The 14,506-nt window shown below is 36.6% G+C and overlaps 1 protein-coding gene across 8 annotated transcripts in view; it reads left to right on the top strand.

The window, feature by feature from the left end:
- sptan1 (spectrin alpha, non-erythrocytic 1) overlaps nucleotides 1-14,506 on the top strand; it is a 38,097-nt gene continuing 23,591 nt past the window's right edge. For all 8 annotated transcript variants that reach the window (XM_051092333.1, XM_051092332.1, XM_051092328.1 and 5 more), the window contains exons 1-7: nucleotides 1-90; nucleotides 4,418-4,470; nucleotides 12,146-12,385; nucleotides 12,769-12,894; nucleotides 13,264-13,404; nucleotides 13,490-13,770; nucleotides 13,859-14,003. In XM_051092333.1, the coding sequence (XP_050948290.1) occupies nucleotides 4,441-4,470; nucleotides 12,146-12,385; nucleotides 12,769-12,894; nucleotides 13,264-13,404; nucleotides 13,490-13,770; nucleotides 13,859-14,003 (963 nt within the window). In that variant the 5' untranslated portion in view covers nucleotides 1-90; nucleotides 4,418-4,440. The remainder of the gene's footprint in view (nucleotides 91-4,417; nucleotides 4,471-12,145; nucleotides 12,386-12,768; nucleotides 12,895-13,263; nucleotides 13,405-13,489; nucleotides 13,771-13,858; nucleotides 14,004-14,506) is intronic.

The raw sequence follows: 14,506 nt of genomic DNA, 5'->3' as shown, positions 1-14,506 counted from the left end.
GATCACTCGCGGTACGCTGCTATTTCATTCGTTGAGGTCGCCACCCGTTGCCACCCAGCCCCAGAAAAACAGAACAAAACCTTCGCCAAGGTAGGTTTTTATACATTAATTCAGTTGTACAGTTGAGCACCTGTACAAAGAAAACATAATTCATGGACGTTTTAGTGCAGAACTAAAGGAATGTTGGGGTTCATGTCGCGTTTGCTATGCTGAGGGCCGTGCTGGGCGTTTCAACGACGGTTTTCGTCTGTTCAGTGATATACAGAACAGCACGTCTCTTTCATTCAACTATAAATGTACTGTTATTACATAGTTGTGCAAATATTATGAATTATATACGTTTTTCAGACAAGCTTTTCATTGCCCTGCCCAATAGAGTCGTTAACGTTAGCTGCGGAGCTAACCTATATTCACGGCTACGTTATAAATTAAACATGCACGGATACAGGACAGCGTGCAAGATGTTAATCTATGTGCTTGCATAAGGACATGCTAAATGATTAAATAGAATTCTAATTATATTAATTAGGTTTATATGGAAGGCATCTGTACTTGCAGATAAACCATCAACCTTCCTGAATTCCAAATGCTCATCCAAACAAAGACATTCGTTTCAACAGTGCACCTTTTTGTAACGATACAGAATACACAAATGTGTATTTTCATTGGCTTAATGTGAATTTATAGACATTCAAGCTATAGAGGATCCGCCCAGCAGACCAGTTTCTCTCTCAGTCTGTCATTGGATTAATGTTCTGATATGAGGCCTGGGCTTTTGCTTGACATTCATTGTTTTCTGATGGTTTTCTTATATGTACAGTGTTCATTATAAATATGCATAACCATAGCTTTGAGTTTTGGTTAGATAATGGTTAATTTCTATAAAATGTTTGAATAACATACAGTGTTTGTATTGTTATTAAATGAAATGTGCTGCATAAACTCTTTTAAGGCAGGACATAATTATTTTATTAATAATTAAATTGAACTTATCTGGCTAAACTGTGTGGATTGATATATGAGAGGGCAAAGTATTTGATAGTGTGTGTTAAATTGTCACTAAACCATATTCTGTACTGCATTGTTTTCTGGCTTATGCAAAGTGTTTGGGGGAAAAAATAAAAATTTTAGCCTCTGAAAATGCCTGCAAGATTTTAACGATTTGCACCGTTGCTTTTTGAACGCATAGATTTTTATAGCAAAGCACTGACTTAATATGCATGCCAACTGCTGATGTGCCAACAGCCCTGCTGAGCATATAAAAAAAGCTGCTGAAGTCAAAAAGATGAATGTTTTTGTGTTCAGACATTAGCATGCTTTACTTATAAACTGGAATATTCATACTGGGCCCCTTATTCGTTATAATGTCGAAAGAAGTCAGATTTGCTGATAATATATGGAGGACTAAACCTGCATAAATAAATAAATATAATAAGAAAATAAATGAATAAATCACTTGCTCAAACAAATACAAATAATTTGTAATTAAATTTAGTCCTGAATAATAGTAATTGGCACCAAAGATTAAAATAAATGTGCAACCATTTAGATCGCAAAATAGTTTTGTGTAATGGCATAAATAACTCTAGTAGTTATATATGATATATTTATGTTCATAAAATGCTTTTTTAATTTAATTTTTCAATTAGTGCAATTGTGCTAAAAAGCAAAAATAAAACAGTAGTTAAAATGTTCTGAATGTTATATAAAATGTTACGTTCTTAAAATCAGACACACAAACTGCTCTGTACTAAATAATTATTATTAATTGGCACCAAAGATGAAAATAAATGTGCAACCATTTAATTTGCAAAATAATTTTGCATGACTTTAATGGCATAAATAACACCAGTAGTCATATATAATATATTTATATTTATTAAAAAAATATATATTTTTAAATAGTGCAATCATTTTTGTGCTAAAAAGCAGAAATAGAACAGTAGTTATAATATTCTGAATGTACCATAAAAAATATTATATTCTGAAATCACACACGAAAAGCTAATCCGTATCAGATATTCAGATATAAAAACAATATCAGTCTATCTCTAATAACATTACTTTTCCAGTTACATTTTTAGTTGCCCTTAATCAGCACTTGAGGCCTATTTTCAGATCTGGTGCCTCAGTGCAATTACGCATTATGAAATAACCTTGCACTGCGTATCATATCAGCGTCTGGAATGTAACACTTTTGTCAGTCTCTATATAACAGTGTAGACAGTCTAGTGTGTTTCGGAAACAAATACATAAATGTTCATTGTTCTCCTCGTCCTGTTTCCTCAAGAGCTGACGGCATGCGTGCTGAAATTGTTGAGAATCTATCAAAGGGTGTGGTCTCCTCTCTCATAACGTAACTTATAACATGCAGGGTGTAAGGGTCGTAAGGGTGGGTGGGGGTTTCCTCTGGGACATGTTGCCTTTGTGCAGCTGTGCAACTATTTTAGTTGACCCCTCCCAAGTGTCATGGTCCCATACTTTTAGTTTTGCAGTCTGTTATAAGGCGAATAGTTGATTAAATCTGCCATGTTTTAGAAATCTTCTCAATGGTTTTGTGACAAATAGAAATGATTTGTGTTTGTCATTAGGGTGCTACTGGAAAAATACTTAATTATTGAATTTATAGCAGCTGTGTTTCCATAATGATGCAGATATTATTCAGATACCAGTCACTGTTGTCTTAGGATGATGCCACGTAAGGCTGATAGAAAACAGGCCGAACGTTATATGTTGTGTCATTGTCTGTTCAGGTTTCACATTGCATCCTGGAGTAACACAAACCTGAAGTGGTCTACTTTATTTACCAGTCTCTAATGGACACCCCTATTTTGCATTCGCATCTCCGCTGTCACTTTGACATGTATCAGATGCTCTCTTTCCTGTGGTCTGCGTTGTGTTATTGCATTGTATGAGCTGATATAATACTGCATGCTCTACCTTGGCTCAAAAGGACCTGATTTTAGCCAGGCCTTGATTGTATAAACACGCATTGTATATTGTAGTGTATATTGCACAAAATTCCAGAGAATGTCAATTTATACACAGGATTTTTACTTAATTTTTCTAAATTATCATATATACACTACCAGTCAAAAGTTTTTGAACAGTAAGATTTTTATGGTTTTTTTTTTTTTTTTTAAAGGCTCTTCTGATCACCAAGCCTGCATTTATTTGATTCAAAGTACAACAAAAACAGTAAAATACTGAAATATTTTTACTATTTAAAATAACTCTTTTCTATTTGAATATAATTTAAAATGTAATTTATTCCTGTGTTTTCAAAGCTGAATTTGTAGCTTTATTACTCCAGTCACACTGTCGTTCAAAAATCATTCTAATATTCTGATTTTCTGCTCAAAAAACATTTATTGTTTTGGTTGAAAACAACTGGATAGAATTTTTTTCAGGTTTCTTGATGAATGGAAATTTCAGAAGAACAGCGTTAATCTGAAATAGAAATTTTTTGTATTCATTTATATAATATCTTTCCCAAAAGAAAAAAAAAATACTAACTCCAAAATTTTGGTATAGTGTATAATGTTACATAAGCTTTTTATTTCAGATAAATGCTGATCTTTGAATCTTTCTATTCGTCAAAGAAACCTGAAAAAAATACTCAACTGTTATAATAATAATAATGTTTCTTGAACAGAAAATCAGCATATTAGAATGATTTCTGTAGGATTATGTGACTGGAGTAATGATGCTAAAATTCAGCTCTGAAATCACAGGAATAAATTACATTTTAAAATATATATATATATATATATATAAATGGTTATTTTAAATAGTAAAAACATTTCACAATTTTACTGCTTTTGCTTTATTTTGGATGAAATAAATGCAGGCTTGGTGAGCAGAAGAGATTTCTTTAAAAAAAAAAAATTAAAAATCTTACTGTTCAAAAACTTTTGACTGGTAATGTACATTATCACAGACTACATTATAAACTGGTAAAACCTTTAAAGCTTTCAGAAACTGAAACAATGAAATTGCAAAATTTATTTCTAATAAGTTCAAATTATTTTATGGTATTTCTATTAAAAAAACAAAGATTTATTGTAGCACAGAGGTTGCATAAGTGTGTTTATTCTGCAGCCATATTCGCAAACAATATAGTCAAGATTAACGTTTGAATTTAACAAAGGTCGTCATTTGTAGGTTTGCAGCAAATGTTTCTTCGGCCTCTTAAAGGAACACAGACTGGCTGTATAACACTTCCCTTTGAGCAAAATTTTGCAGTTGGTAAAATTTATCCAGCTGTTCAATATCGCAATGATTAATAAAACAAGAGGAGTAGAAATCATGATTAGAGTACTATTAATCATGCAGCCCTTGTTATGTACGTTTGTCCCGGTTTTATTAACCAGTCTCAATGTTTTAACCAATAATGTTTTTACATTACGCCTTGTAGCCTCCCCCGAGACACCTGTTACCATGTCCAAGTTTCTAAAACCCAAACTGAAGGTAAAATATGAGTTTGTGTGTGTCTCTGTGTTCTGCACTGGTTTGCTGTGTAAAATAAACTCAAAGGAAGGAAGAAACTCTGTGTGAGGTGTTTTTCTCCTTATTCTCTCGAAAAGAGAGACGCATGGGCTGGGCTTTACCTTGGCTGTCGCCCCACACAGGCCCGTCACTGCAGCGCTGTTGCTTTTGTCTGCACTGCAGCGAGAGAGAGAGGAGATGCTTAGACAAATGCAGTCAGAGAGAGGTTTTGTTTTCTGCATACTCATGCACTCAGCATCATCTTAAGAAACACCATCGTGCATACCTGGGCTGAAGTGATAGGATATGTAACAGGATATTATGAACTGGTGAGGTTTGTAAATGCAGTTTTATATTTAATGCATGGTTTATTTCAGGTTTTGTATATTTGTTGCATGGTTTGTGTGGGTGTGTTCTGCATGATGTAGCCTAGTTGATATGCTGCCATGGATTAAGTCTCATAAAATCTGACTGCGTGTGATGTTTTGATCCCTGCCGGCTGTTATGAGAGAGAATTTTTTTTTTTTTTTTTTTTTTTCTCTCTCTCTGCAGTTCACTATAATCATAAATACTGCATGTTTTAAGATGCACACAATTTCAGTGCATTGTCATTCTCTGGGTACATTTAGCTTTCAACTTCTAATCAATAAAGTAGTCATTAACAGGATATGCTTTAAAGGTATAGTCGACGCAAACATGAAAATGTACTGATCTACCAGTCTACTCTAAATGTATATGAGTTTGTTTTTTTTGTCAGAACAGATTTGAAGAAATTTAGCATTGCATCACTTGCTCACAATGTGAATGGGTGCCGTCGTAATTAGAGTCCAAATAAAAGTATTAAAAGCTTATAAAAGTATTAGCTTGTAAAGCTAAAAGCTGCGTGTTTGTAATAAATTCATCATTTTGCATACATAATGCATACGGCTGAAGTCCTAAATCCGTAATATTGCTTTTTCTAGTGTAACAAGTCATCTTGTCTGAATCAGGAGATAAATATGCACAGATCAAGCATATATGAAATTTATTTCTTACAAACATGCAGCTTTTCACTTCACAAGACATGAATTGATGAACTTCATCGTCATGTGGATTACTTGTGGACTATTGTGGTGTTTTTATCAGCTGTTTAAACTCCTGTTCTGACGGCACCAATTCACTGCAGAGGATCTGTTGGTGAGCAAATGATTTAATGCTAAATTTCTCCAAATCTGTTCCAGTAAAGACAAAATTGTCTACATTTTGGATGGCCTGATGGTGAGTAAAACAAACCTGTATGACCTTCGCTCATCTTTAGAACACAAATTAAGATATTTTTGGATGAAATCCGAGAACATTTTTAGTATGGCTGCCCTTTTTCTGGTCAACCAGTAGTCGTTCATTTTAAGCATTAGTTGACTGTTAGTCGCACATTTATTAATAATAAATATAAATCATAATAATGTGCCTTAAATTGCCTACATAGCTTAATAAGCATTCAACAGCACACGCAAAAACAGCTTATATAATAATTGTGAATGTGTCCGAGAAAAACAGCAAAGAGACCGCATTAATGTTTTACTAATTTATTGGTAAACTGTTTTTTTGTTTTCGGCTTAAGAGATGAAGTCGACGATACTGACTTGCGCCTGTATGCATGTTCATACGGATTACATAATCTCAGAATATTTGTTTTCTATTTGAATAGGTTCATTTAAAAGTAGACATTTTGCTCTCTATAGATATATTTTTCATGTCTGTAAAGGCAAGTATACACAGTTTTGAAGTTTCACGCTCAAGTTAACAGAGACCGAGACGGCATAAAGCGCATCCTGTTTGCTTTCATTATTTTACAAAAGCGCAACGTTCCGAGTCTTTACAAATTCGAAAGATGCATTACTCTTATCTGTGTGACCAAAAATGACTTGAGTATTTTAAGAGCAAGTGACGCATGTCATGAAACAACATGAGGGTGAGTAATTAATGACAGTGTTTTCATTTTTGGGTGAAACTACTCTTTAAGTGGCTTTAAGCGCTTAAATACTATAGGCACTTTTATCTGTATCTCTGTCAGTATTATTTCAGCTTTTGTTCTCTTCGAACAGCTACTACTAGCCAAGCTAAATCCTTGGAGACAGCCCACCCGTTTCCTCTAAATTTCTTAGGCCTGCATCCTCCCATTCAGACGTCAGCGCCTCTCGGATACAGATGTGTTACTATGGAAACTTCCGACTTTCAACATGACCTCACTGAGTTCTCAGTATTCCTGGTTTGATAGTGGGAGTGTGTTTAATGATAAGTGCTTCAGTTGTGCTGAACACTGGTGTTTGGAGTATGGGATCCATGTTATGAAAAATGAATGCTTGAGGAAATGGGTGTCATATTGCATCACTTCATTTTTCATGTCACCTCGTGATCTGATAAGAATCTAGTCCTTTTGGCAGTGCAACTGTTGCAGTGTTCTAGTTTTGCCTGGTTAGTGATTTAGTTTCACTCAGTTGTCACTGCTTTGAAAATCTGTGTCACCTTCAAGCTTGTGGTTATTAATATCCCAGCTCTTCTCTCTGAGAATCTTAAGAATGTCTATCAGGACAACCTTATTATCAGGATGGAGTGAGAATAGGAGACTTGACGCTATTAGAGAGCCCTGATTGTCTGGGGGGAGTGGGAATATCTTTAAACGGTAACGAAGGATCTAGTAGGCTGCAAACAGTTGGTTAGGGATTTACTGATATTAAAATTCTGGTCAAGTAACATTTTCAAATCTATATTTTGTCACTTTTAATGAATTAAACTGACACATACTAGTGTATCCAATGTCAACCAATACTGATATACACTGCTGTTCAAAAGTTTGAGATCAGTAAAATTTTAATGGTTTTTTTTTTTTTTAAATATGCTCATCAAGGCTGCATTTATTTGATCAAAAATCCAGAAAAAAACAGTAAAATTGTGAAATGTTATTTCAATGTAAAATGAATTTATTTTAAAATGTAATTTATCCCTGTAATGCAAAGCTGATTTTTCAGCATAATTACTTCAGTTTTTAGTGTCACATGATCCTTCAGAAAGCATTCTAATATGCTGATTTATTATCAGTGTTGGAAAAGAACAGCATTTATTTAAAATAGAAATCTTTTGTAACAACATACACTATCATTTGAACGTTTGTGGTCAGTCTTTTTTTTTCTTTTTGTTTGAAAGAAATGAATTCTTTTATTTACCAAGAATTTGTTAAATTGATAAAAAGTAAAAGTAAAGACTTATTGTTTTTTTTAATACATTTTGAATAAATGCTTAAATGCTTTTTTTTTTTTTTTCAACTTCATCAGTGAATCCTGAAAATACAATCACAGGTTCCAAAAAAAATATATTAACCAGCAAACTGTTTCCAACATTGATAATAAAAGTAATAAATCAGCATGTTAGAATGATTTCTGAAGGATCACGTGGCCCTAAAGATTGGAGTAATGGCTGATGAAAATTCAGCTTTGTATCACAGGAATTAATTCATATTAAAATAGAAATCCATTTTTTAAAACTGTAATAATATTTCACAATATTAATTTTTTTTCTGTATTTTTGATCAAGTAAATCCAACCTTGATGAGCAAGAGAATTCTTAAAAAATAATAATAATAAAAATAAAAATAACATTAACAGTTTTTTTGATCCCAAACTTTTGAACAGCAGTGTGTATTTTTTTAAATCAGTAATATCCATGACTAATGTGATTCCAATATAGTGTGCATTTCTAAAAATGTTTATTATCTTTTTATTTCTGTAGACTTCTCTTATTTCCTTTTCTTGGTTTGTGGTTTTGACCATAATGGTTACAGTTTGACTACAACAAAGATAGTTGGTTTAGTAGTGGGTTTTTTTTTTTATTACACAAACCTCAAGAACATAAAATGCATTTCTGCATGTCATATCTCAAAGCTCTTGTAATGGTTGCTCATTCATAAATCATAAATGGCCACTGTATTGCAGCAGGGCGAGAGGTTGGACTTTGCCTGTGTCATCATGTGTTGGGAATGTGAGAGGCAGTTACTGAAGCGCTCTGCTCAATGAACGAGCGTGTGGGAAAGAGAGGAGAACATTCCAGAGTGCCGCTGCTGGACTGCCATATTCATTTGGATTCAGAAGCAACAGAGTAAGACAAATGATAGAGAGGAACGGGGAGGGAGAAGAACGTGTGAGTTTGTGTTATCACTAATACGCAGTCGCGTTTAGAGGTGCTATCTGTTGCTACAGCTGGACTGCAGTGAGGCTCTCATGAACACGTAGCGTTGTATTCTGGTGAGTTTATTACGTTTTTTTGTGCATTTTAATTTGCAACTCTCTTATTTCATGCATAAGTGTGTTATAAATGCATCACAACCTAGGTTTTGAGAATTCATGTTTATTAAAGACTCATCACTGGTTAACGTCTGCTGACTTTTGATCTGCACATGGGTGTGGCTTATTGCGCACATTTGCCGGCTTAATTTAACAGTACAGATCCGTGGTCGTGACATCTATCCACATAGAGGCTGAGCTGGTCGTAATCCTGTCTGATCTAAGCAGACATTGAGATGGGATTGTTTTGGGAGAGGCGGGGTTGGGGGAAGGGCGGCATGCGTCCAGCTGATCTGGACAAAAACAGGACATATTCTCAATAGAGCACAAGCTGTGAATTAGATCATCAGTCGTTCAGCACATTTCTCATCTGGATGTGTTTTATGCTGTATAAGAGGTTATGACTGAGTCAATGATCTCACTAATGGATCAGCCATTAGCTAATCACTTCCCTATCTGCTTTCTCTTCTCCATCCTTCTGTCATTATATCAAGCGGATGTTTTGTACAAAGAGCTGATCTCCTGTAGTTAAATTCTCCTTAAGGCTTCATAAGCCATTGCCGTTTCTGTCTCTTTCATATTTAGCATCATGATCGCCATCTTACTTCTTCTGTCTTCATGGGGGGTTATAGTGGAAAGATGGCAGTTCTGGCCAGCATAATAAAAGACTGTATTGATCCAGGCTGACAGTGCATTACATGGCTGACTTCATAGTTCAAAGTGCTGTTTTGTTAGTTTCCCTGACCTTGGATTAGCCTGAATCTTTTCCAAATGCATCCTATGATGGATTCGCTTTGGCAAATGGAGGGCAAGACCCATGAACGATCTTAGCATGTGATTGTCAGACAACATCCACATGCATTCACACAGTAATGCTATTGTTGAACAAACCCAGAGAAATATGTGTTGGCTTGAATTAAGCTTAAAGATTTTATAAAGAAAGCTTGTTGATGAGTAGTTCACTCAAAAATGAATATTCTGTTATTAATTATTCACCTTCATGTCGTTCCAAACCCGTAAGACCTTCGTTCGTTTTAGGAATGCAGATTAAGATATTTTTGATGAAACCCGAGAGCTTGCTGACCCTGCATAGACAGCAACATGTTTTTAAAAAGGAAAAAGTTATACAGTTTCTGTCAAATATTAAACCATATATATAGTCAAGGCTGGAATACACTACAAAATTTGCACAGATTTTTACCCCAGTTTTTATAGGCTAGACTAATCGATGCTATAGTTGTCATCGCCAATCTGAATATTTTGGCCAGTCAGAGTTGACAAGTTGAACAGAAAATCACAGTGTTATATTTAGCATGACTCCAATTTTTTTAGTTTTAGAATTTGATTCCATCCAGTTGGAGGATATCAAAAACGTCTGATATTTTGAGCTGATTTTAGAACGCATTGTTATAATTTGTCAATCGTCTGCTATCAACAAGGTACATGTTTTCGGTAGTTTCTTGTGTTTGGAACAACAGCAAGAGAAGAGTATGACTGGTAGTGTTATTATTTTTTAGCATTAGATAAATAAGTAAATAACCCTCACAGAAAGGGTTAATAAGTTGCCATGCTATTTCTAAAACAACTCAAGAATGCTCAGCTGTTCACACATCAATGTGGAATGGCTCCAGATGTTCACGCCTGTGTGTGAAGTGAATTCTTCTACTCTTTGTCCTAAGGTTGCTTTTTATCACCACTATCAAGGCTTTTTGTTTTAAAACGGAGCTAGATGTATCCGATTAACTTATTTATTATTCTGTTCTTAGGGTGTGTTCACACTTGTAGTTCGGTTCATTTGGTCAGGATCAAAAAGTAAAATGCTACATTTGGTCCTGTTCCGCTTAGCGTTCACACTGGCATTTTTGACAGCGTACCTAAAGATACCGAATCTAAAGGTATTGTGATATGTTCACAGCCTAGTTGGTTGGACTGAATGATGTATATTTCATCACGGAACTTACTGAACACTCCACTTTAAGTAAACTACACTTACGCTGTCTGTTGGACTAAGCGTTGTGTGTACATATGATTTCATTTTCACCATCTGCAGACTCACTCATGTTTGCCCTTTGCTCATTTTGTTTTGGATACACCGCTTATTCCATTAGTGAAATTTATGTCGCATAGGCTCACACCTTGTCATTACTTCCTGTTTTGAGTTCGTTTAGAAGTATTTGGTCCTTGTTGCGTTCATATTTCATTTGAACCACACCAGAGTTTGTTTTTAGCGGTCTCCATCCGCTTGTTTGGTGCGCACAAGGGTTCGGATGGCAGCATTCACACTTACTCAAATGAACCACACTAACAGAGCAGCCAGAGTTTGTTTTAATCAAACCAAACATGACAAGTGTGAACACACCCTTAGATTCTTCTGAAATGGACCAGCAACTGACCCTGCCTTCCCAGAAATCCAGTCAGTCTGGCATTAAAAATCGCAGGCTTCTCTGAGAATCAGCTCTCGATTCACAGCTTTTGTCATTATATTACCTGACCACAATAAACATGACACATTATGGTCTTTATTTAAGAGTATAAGGAGTTTTGTGAATATTTTTGAGTCATTTTCCAGTGTTTCATCTGTCAACAGTTTTGTTGATTATAATGAGAGCAATTTAGTTTTGTTTCACATCAGAAAAATCAGTTCCTGGGTCAAGAACAGGTTTTGTGATGACAATTTTTCTGGCTCAGAGCTACAGTGGAAATATGTGGGACAGTTCTAGATCAGAAAAATTGCTAGAGGCATTTGCTGTAACCTGGGTGTGACCCGTCTGGTTCAGTCATTCTGGACATAAGCATAACCTTGTCCCCTCTGCCCTCAAATACAGCTGAAATCACACATCCCCCTCCCTACTAACAGTATGGGACATGGGACAGATGCAGTTGGATTGGGGTGGATGTAGCTTTGCATTGGTGGGGGTTGTGTTCAGAGTCAGCGGGGGCTGATGGCAGCACTCTCTTTGTGCCGGTTTGCTCAGAAGCGTGAGGAATTTCCGCCGGGCCCCCCATGTGCTCAGCTGTTGGCTATTGCTGGGGAGAGTTGTGTGTGTGTGTGTTTTAACTCATAAAATGTCTGCCTGGTTTTAGGTACCTCCCTTAAGTAAGTGTTTGTTCCACGCAGACTTAGTTTAACTTTCATTGAAAGTTATAGTAATAACTCTTTTAAACTGTCCTTTTTGCACACTCTTGCTGTACTCTTGTTCTTGTTGAATCAGGAAGCCACACTAAGGTTTTTTTAAAAATGTATTTACATTTTATGCTTTTGCTTACTAAGCCCTAATTCATGTGGAAGGACTTTGACATATGGAGATTTATTTATTAACAAAGCTTTTTCCCTTATGTAGAAAATGGACGTCAGTGGAGTTAAAGTGCTGGAGTCAGCCGAGGACATCCAGGAGCGCCGACAGCAGGTTCTGGACCGGTACCGTCGCTTCAAGGAGCTGTCTACTGTGCGCAGACAGAAACTCGAAGACTCTTACCGGTTCCAGTTCTTCCGTCGAGACGCAGATGAGCTTGAGAAATGGATCCAAGAGAAGCTACAGATCGCCTCTGATGAGAACTACAAGGACCCCAGTAACCTACAGGTGAGAGAAGAAATGTTTCCTAAGTGTCCTTTCTGAAAAAATGTGCTGTCACCTGTGTTCTTGAAGTGACTCCTCCCTTAAGCTGTAAATTCCTTGGCTGGGTCTGTCTGCTTTAATCAGCAGTGAATTACTTTATAGAGTCATCAGATTGTCATAGCTTGAATACAGTAATTAACATATGCATGCAGTGACTTTGGTCACAAGGTTTGTGTTGTGACTTATGCAGACGTTTTTAGAGATAATTACAAAATTGGTTGAAATCAGGCCTTACAAAGTGACAGACTTCTCTAAAGAATTGCATTTTCAAATATAAAGTGTTTAAAAACAAAAATCTGCAAATGATGCATTTTTGTCTCATACAGCATTTTTTTTCCATCTTTTAGGGAAAGCTCCAGAAACATCAAGCCTTTGAGGCAGAGGTGCAGGCTAACGCTGGGGCCATCATTAAACTGGACGAGACCGGCAATCTCATGATATCTGAGAGCCACTTTGCATCTGAAACCATTCGAGTAAGGCTCTTTCTTTTTTAACACCACATGCTAGAGTTCCATAATGGAGAAAAGTGTAATTTATAGTGTTTAACTTTCCTGTATGGATCAGTCTTTCACGCCTTACCGGACCGCTCAGCGACCAATAGTAAAAAGTGTCAATTATGGTGCTTTTATTCCAGTAGGTACATGAGTGCAGTGAAATATTTACAGTGCATGTCTACTGAAAGAACTGAGTGCTGTGCTCTTTTTCATTCTACCTTTCTATTAGAGTCCAAGCTGACTTTTTTCAGAATATATTTCTAAACTGAGCTCTCCTTAAATTTTTTTTGTTTCTAATCACATTTTGTTTTGATTATAATTGTCTCATTGTCCCCTTTTACATCTCAGACCCGTCTAGAGGAACTTCACCGTCTGTGGGACCTACTGCTGCAGAAGACTAAAGAGAAGGGAGTGCGTCTCCTGCAGGCCCAGAAATTGGTGCAGTACCTCCGTGAGTGCGAGGATGCCCTGGATTGGATCAGTGACAAGGTGAGAAACCATAGTAGATGCCATATATTATGCTGTATTTATTACCCAATATATTTGAAGACACACTAACAATATTTTATTCCAGGAAGCAATTGCCACCTCGGAGGAGCTTGGCCAGGACCTGGAGCATGTGGAGGTTTTGCAAAAGAAGTTTGAAGAGTTCCAGACAGACCTGGCGGCCCACGAGGAGCGTGTGAATGAGGTGAACCAGGCAGCCGGGAAGCTAACCCAGGAGAACCATCCCGAGGCCGAGCTTATCCTGAAGAAGCAGGAGGAGGTGAACGCTGCCTGGCAGAGGCTGAAAGGATTGGCTCAGCAGAGGCAGGGCAAGCTGTTTGGAGCTGCTGAGGTGCAGCGTTTCAACCGGTGAGCTATTCGGAACATTTGTAATCACTACTTTAATACAAATTTGTTGGTTTGTAAGTGTACTGAAATTTACTGTTTTGACCTACAGGGATGTGGATGAGACAATCAGCTGGATTAAGGAGAAGGAACAGCTGATGGCGTCTGATGATTTTGGCCGTGACCTTGCCAGCGTTCAAGCTCTGCTCCGAAAACACGAGGGGCTGGAAAGAGACTTGGCAGCCTTGGAGGACAAGGTTAGTTTCTTACAATCCAGGCCTGCCCATCACATTTATACACTTATTAGGGCACAAGCACAGATGTGTGAGGACCCATTGCTCAGTTTCTTTTTCGTCATCTTCTTCTCCAAAATGAATTGTAATTTTGAAGGCCTAAACATGCTCAAAAACTTGCGCCACCTGTTGACTACAGGATATATGATTGTATTTTACACTAACTCAAACATGCCATGTTCAATCTGTGCCAAACTTTGTATGTTTGATAAAAGTCCTGGCCTGAAGACATCTACATGCCAATATCCAGTTAAAAACATAGCACCACCAGCTGGCAGCAGGAAGTTTGGCACATATAAATGACTTTGACATATTCCTCCTATATTTACCACTTTAAAAGCATATTGCCCAATGTTCACTGTTTTCCTAAAGCCACCAGGTGGCGGTGAGTCTGGGTGCGAGGCCCCTTTCAAAACAATTCGCTCACTGTTTTATTTATGTATATTTAATTTGATGCAGATGTACAA

This window comes from Labeo rohita, chromosome 21, assembly GCF_022985175.1.
Source record: "Labeo rohita strain BAU-BD-2019 chromosome 21, IGBB_LRoh.1.0, whole genome shotgun sequence".
Classification (NCBI taxonomy): domain Eukaryota; kingdom Metazoa; phylum Chordata; class Actinopteri; order Cypriniformes; family Cyprinidae; genus Labeo; species Labeo rohita.
This window is presented reverse-complemented; position numbering and strand designations above follow the sequence as displayed.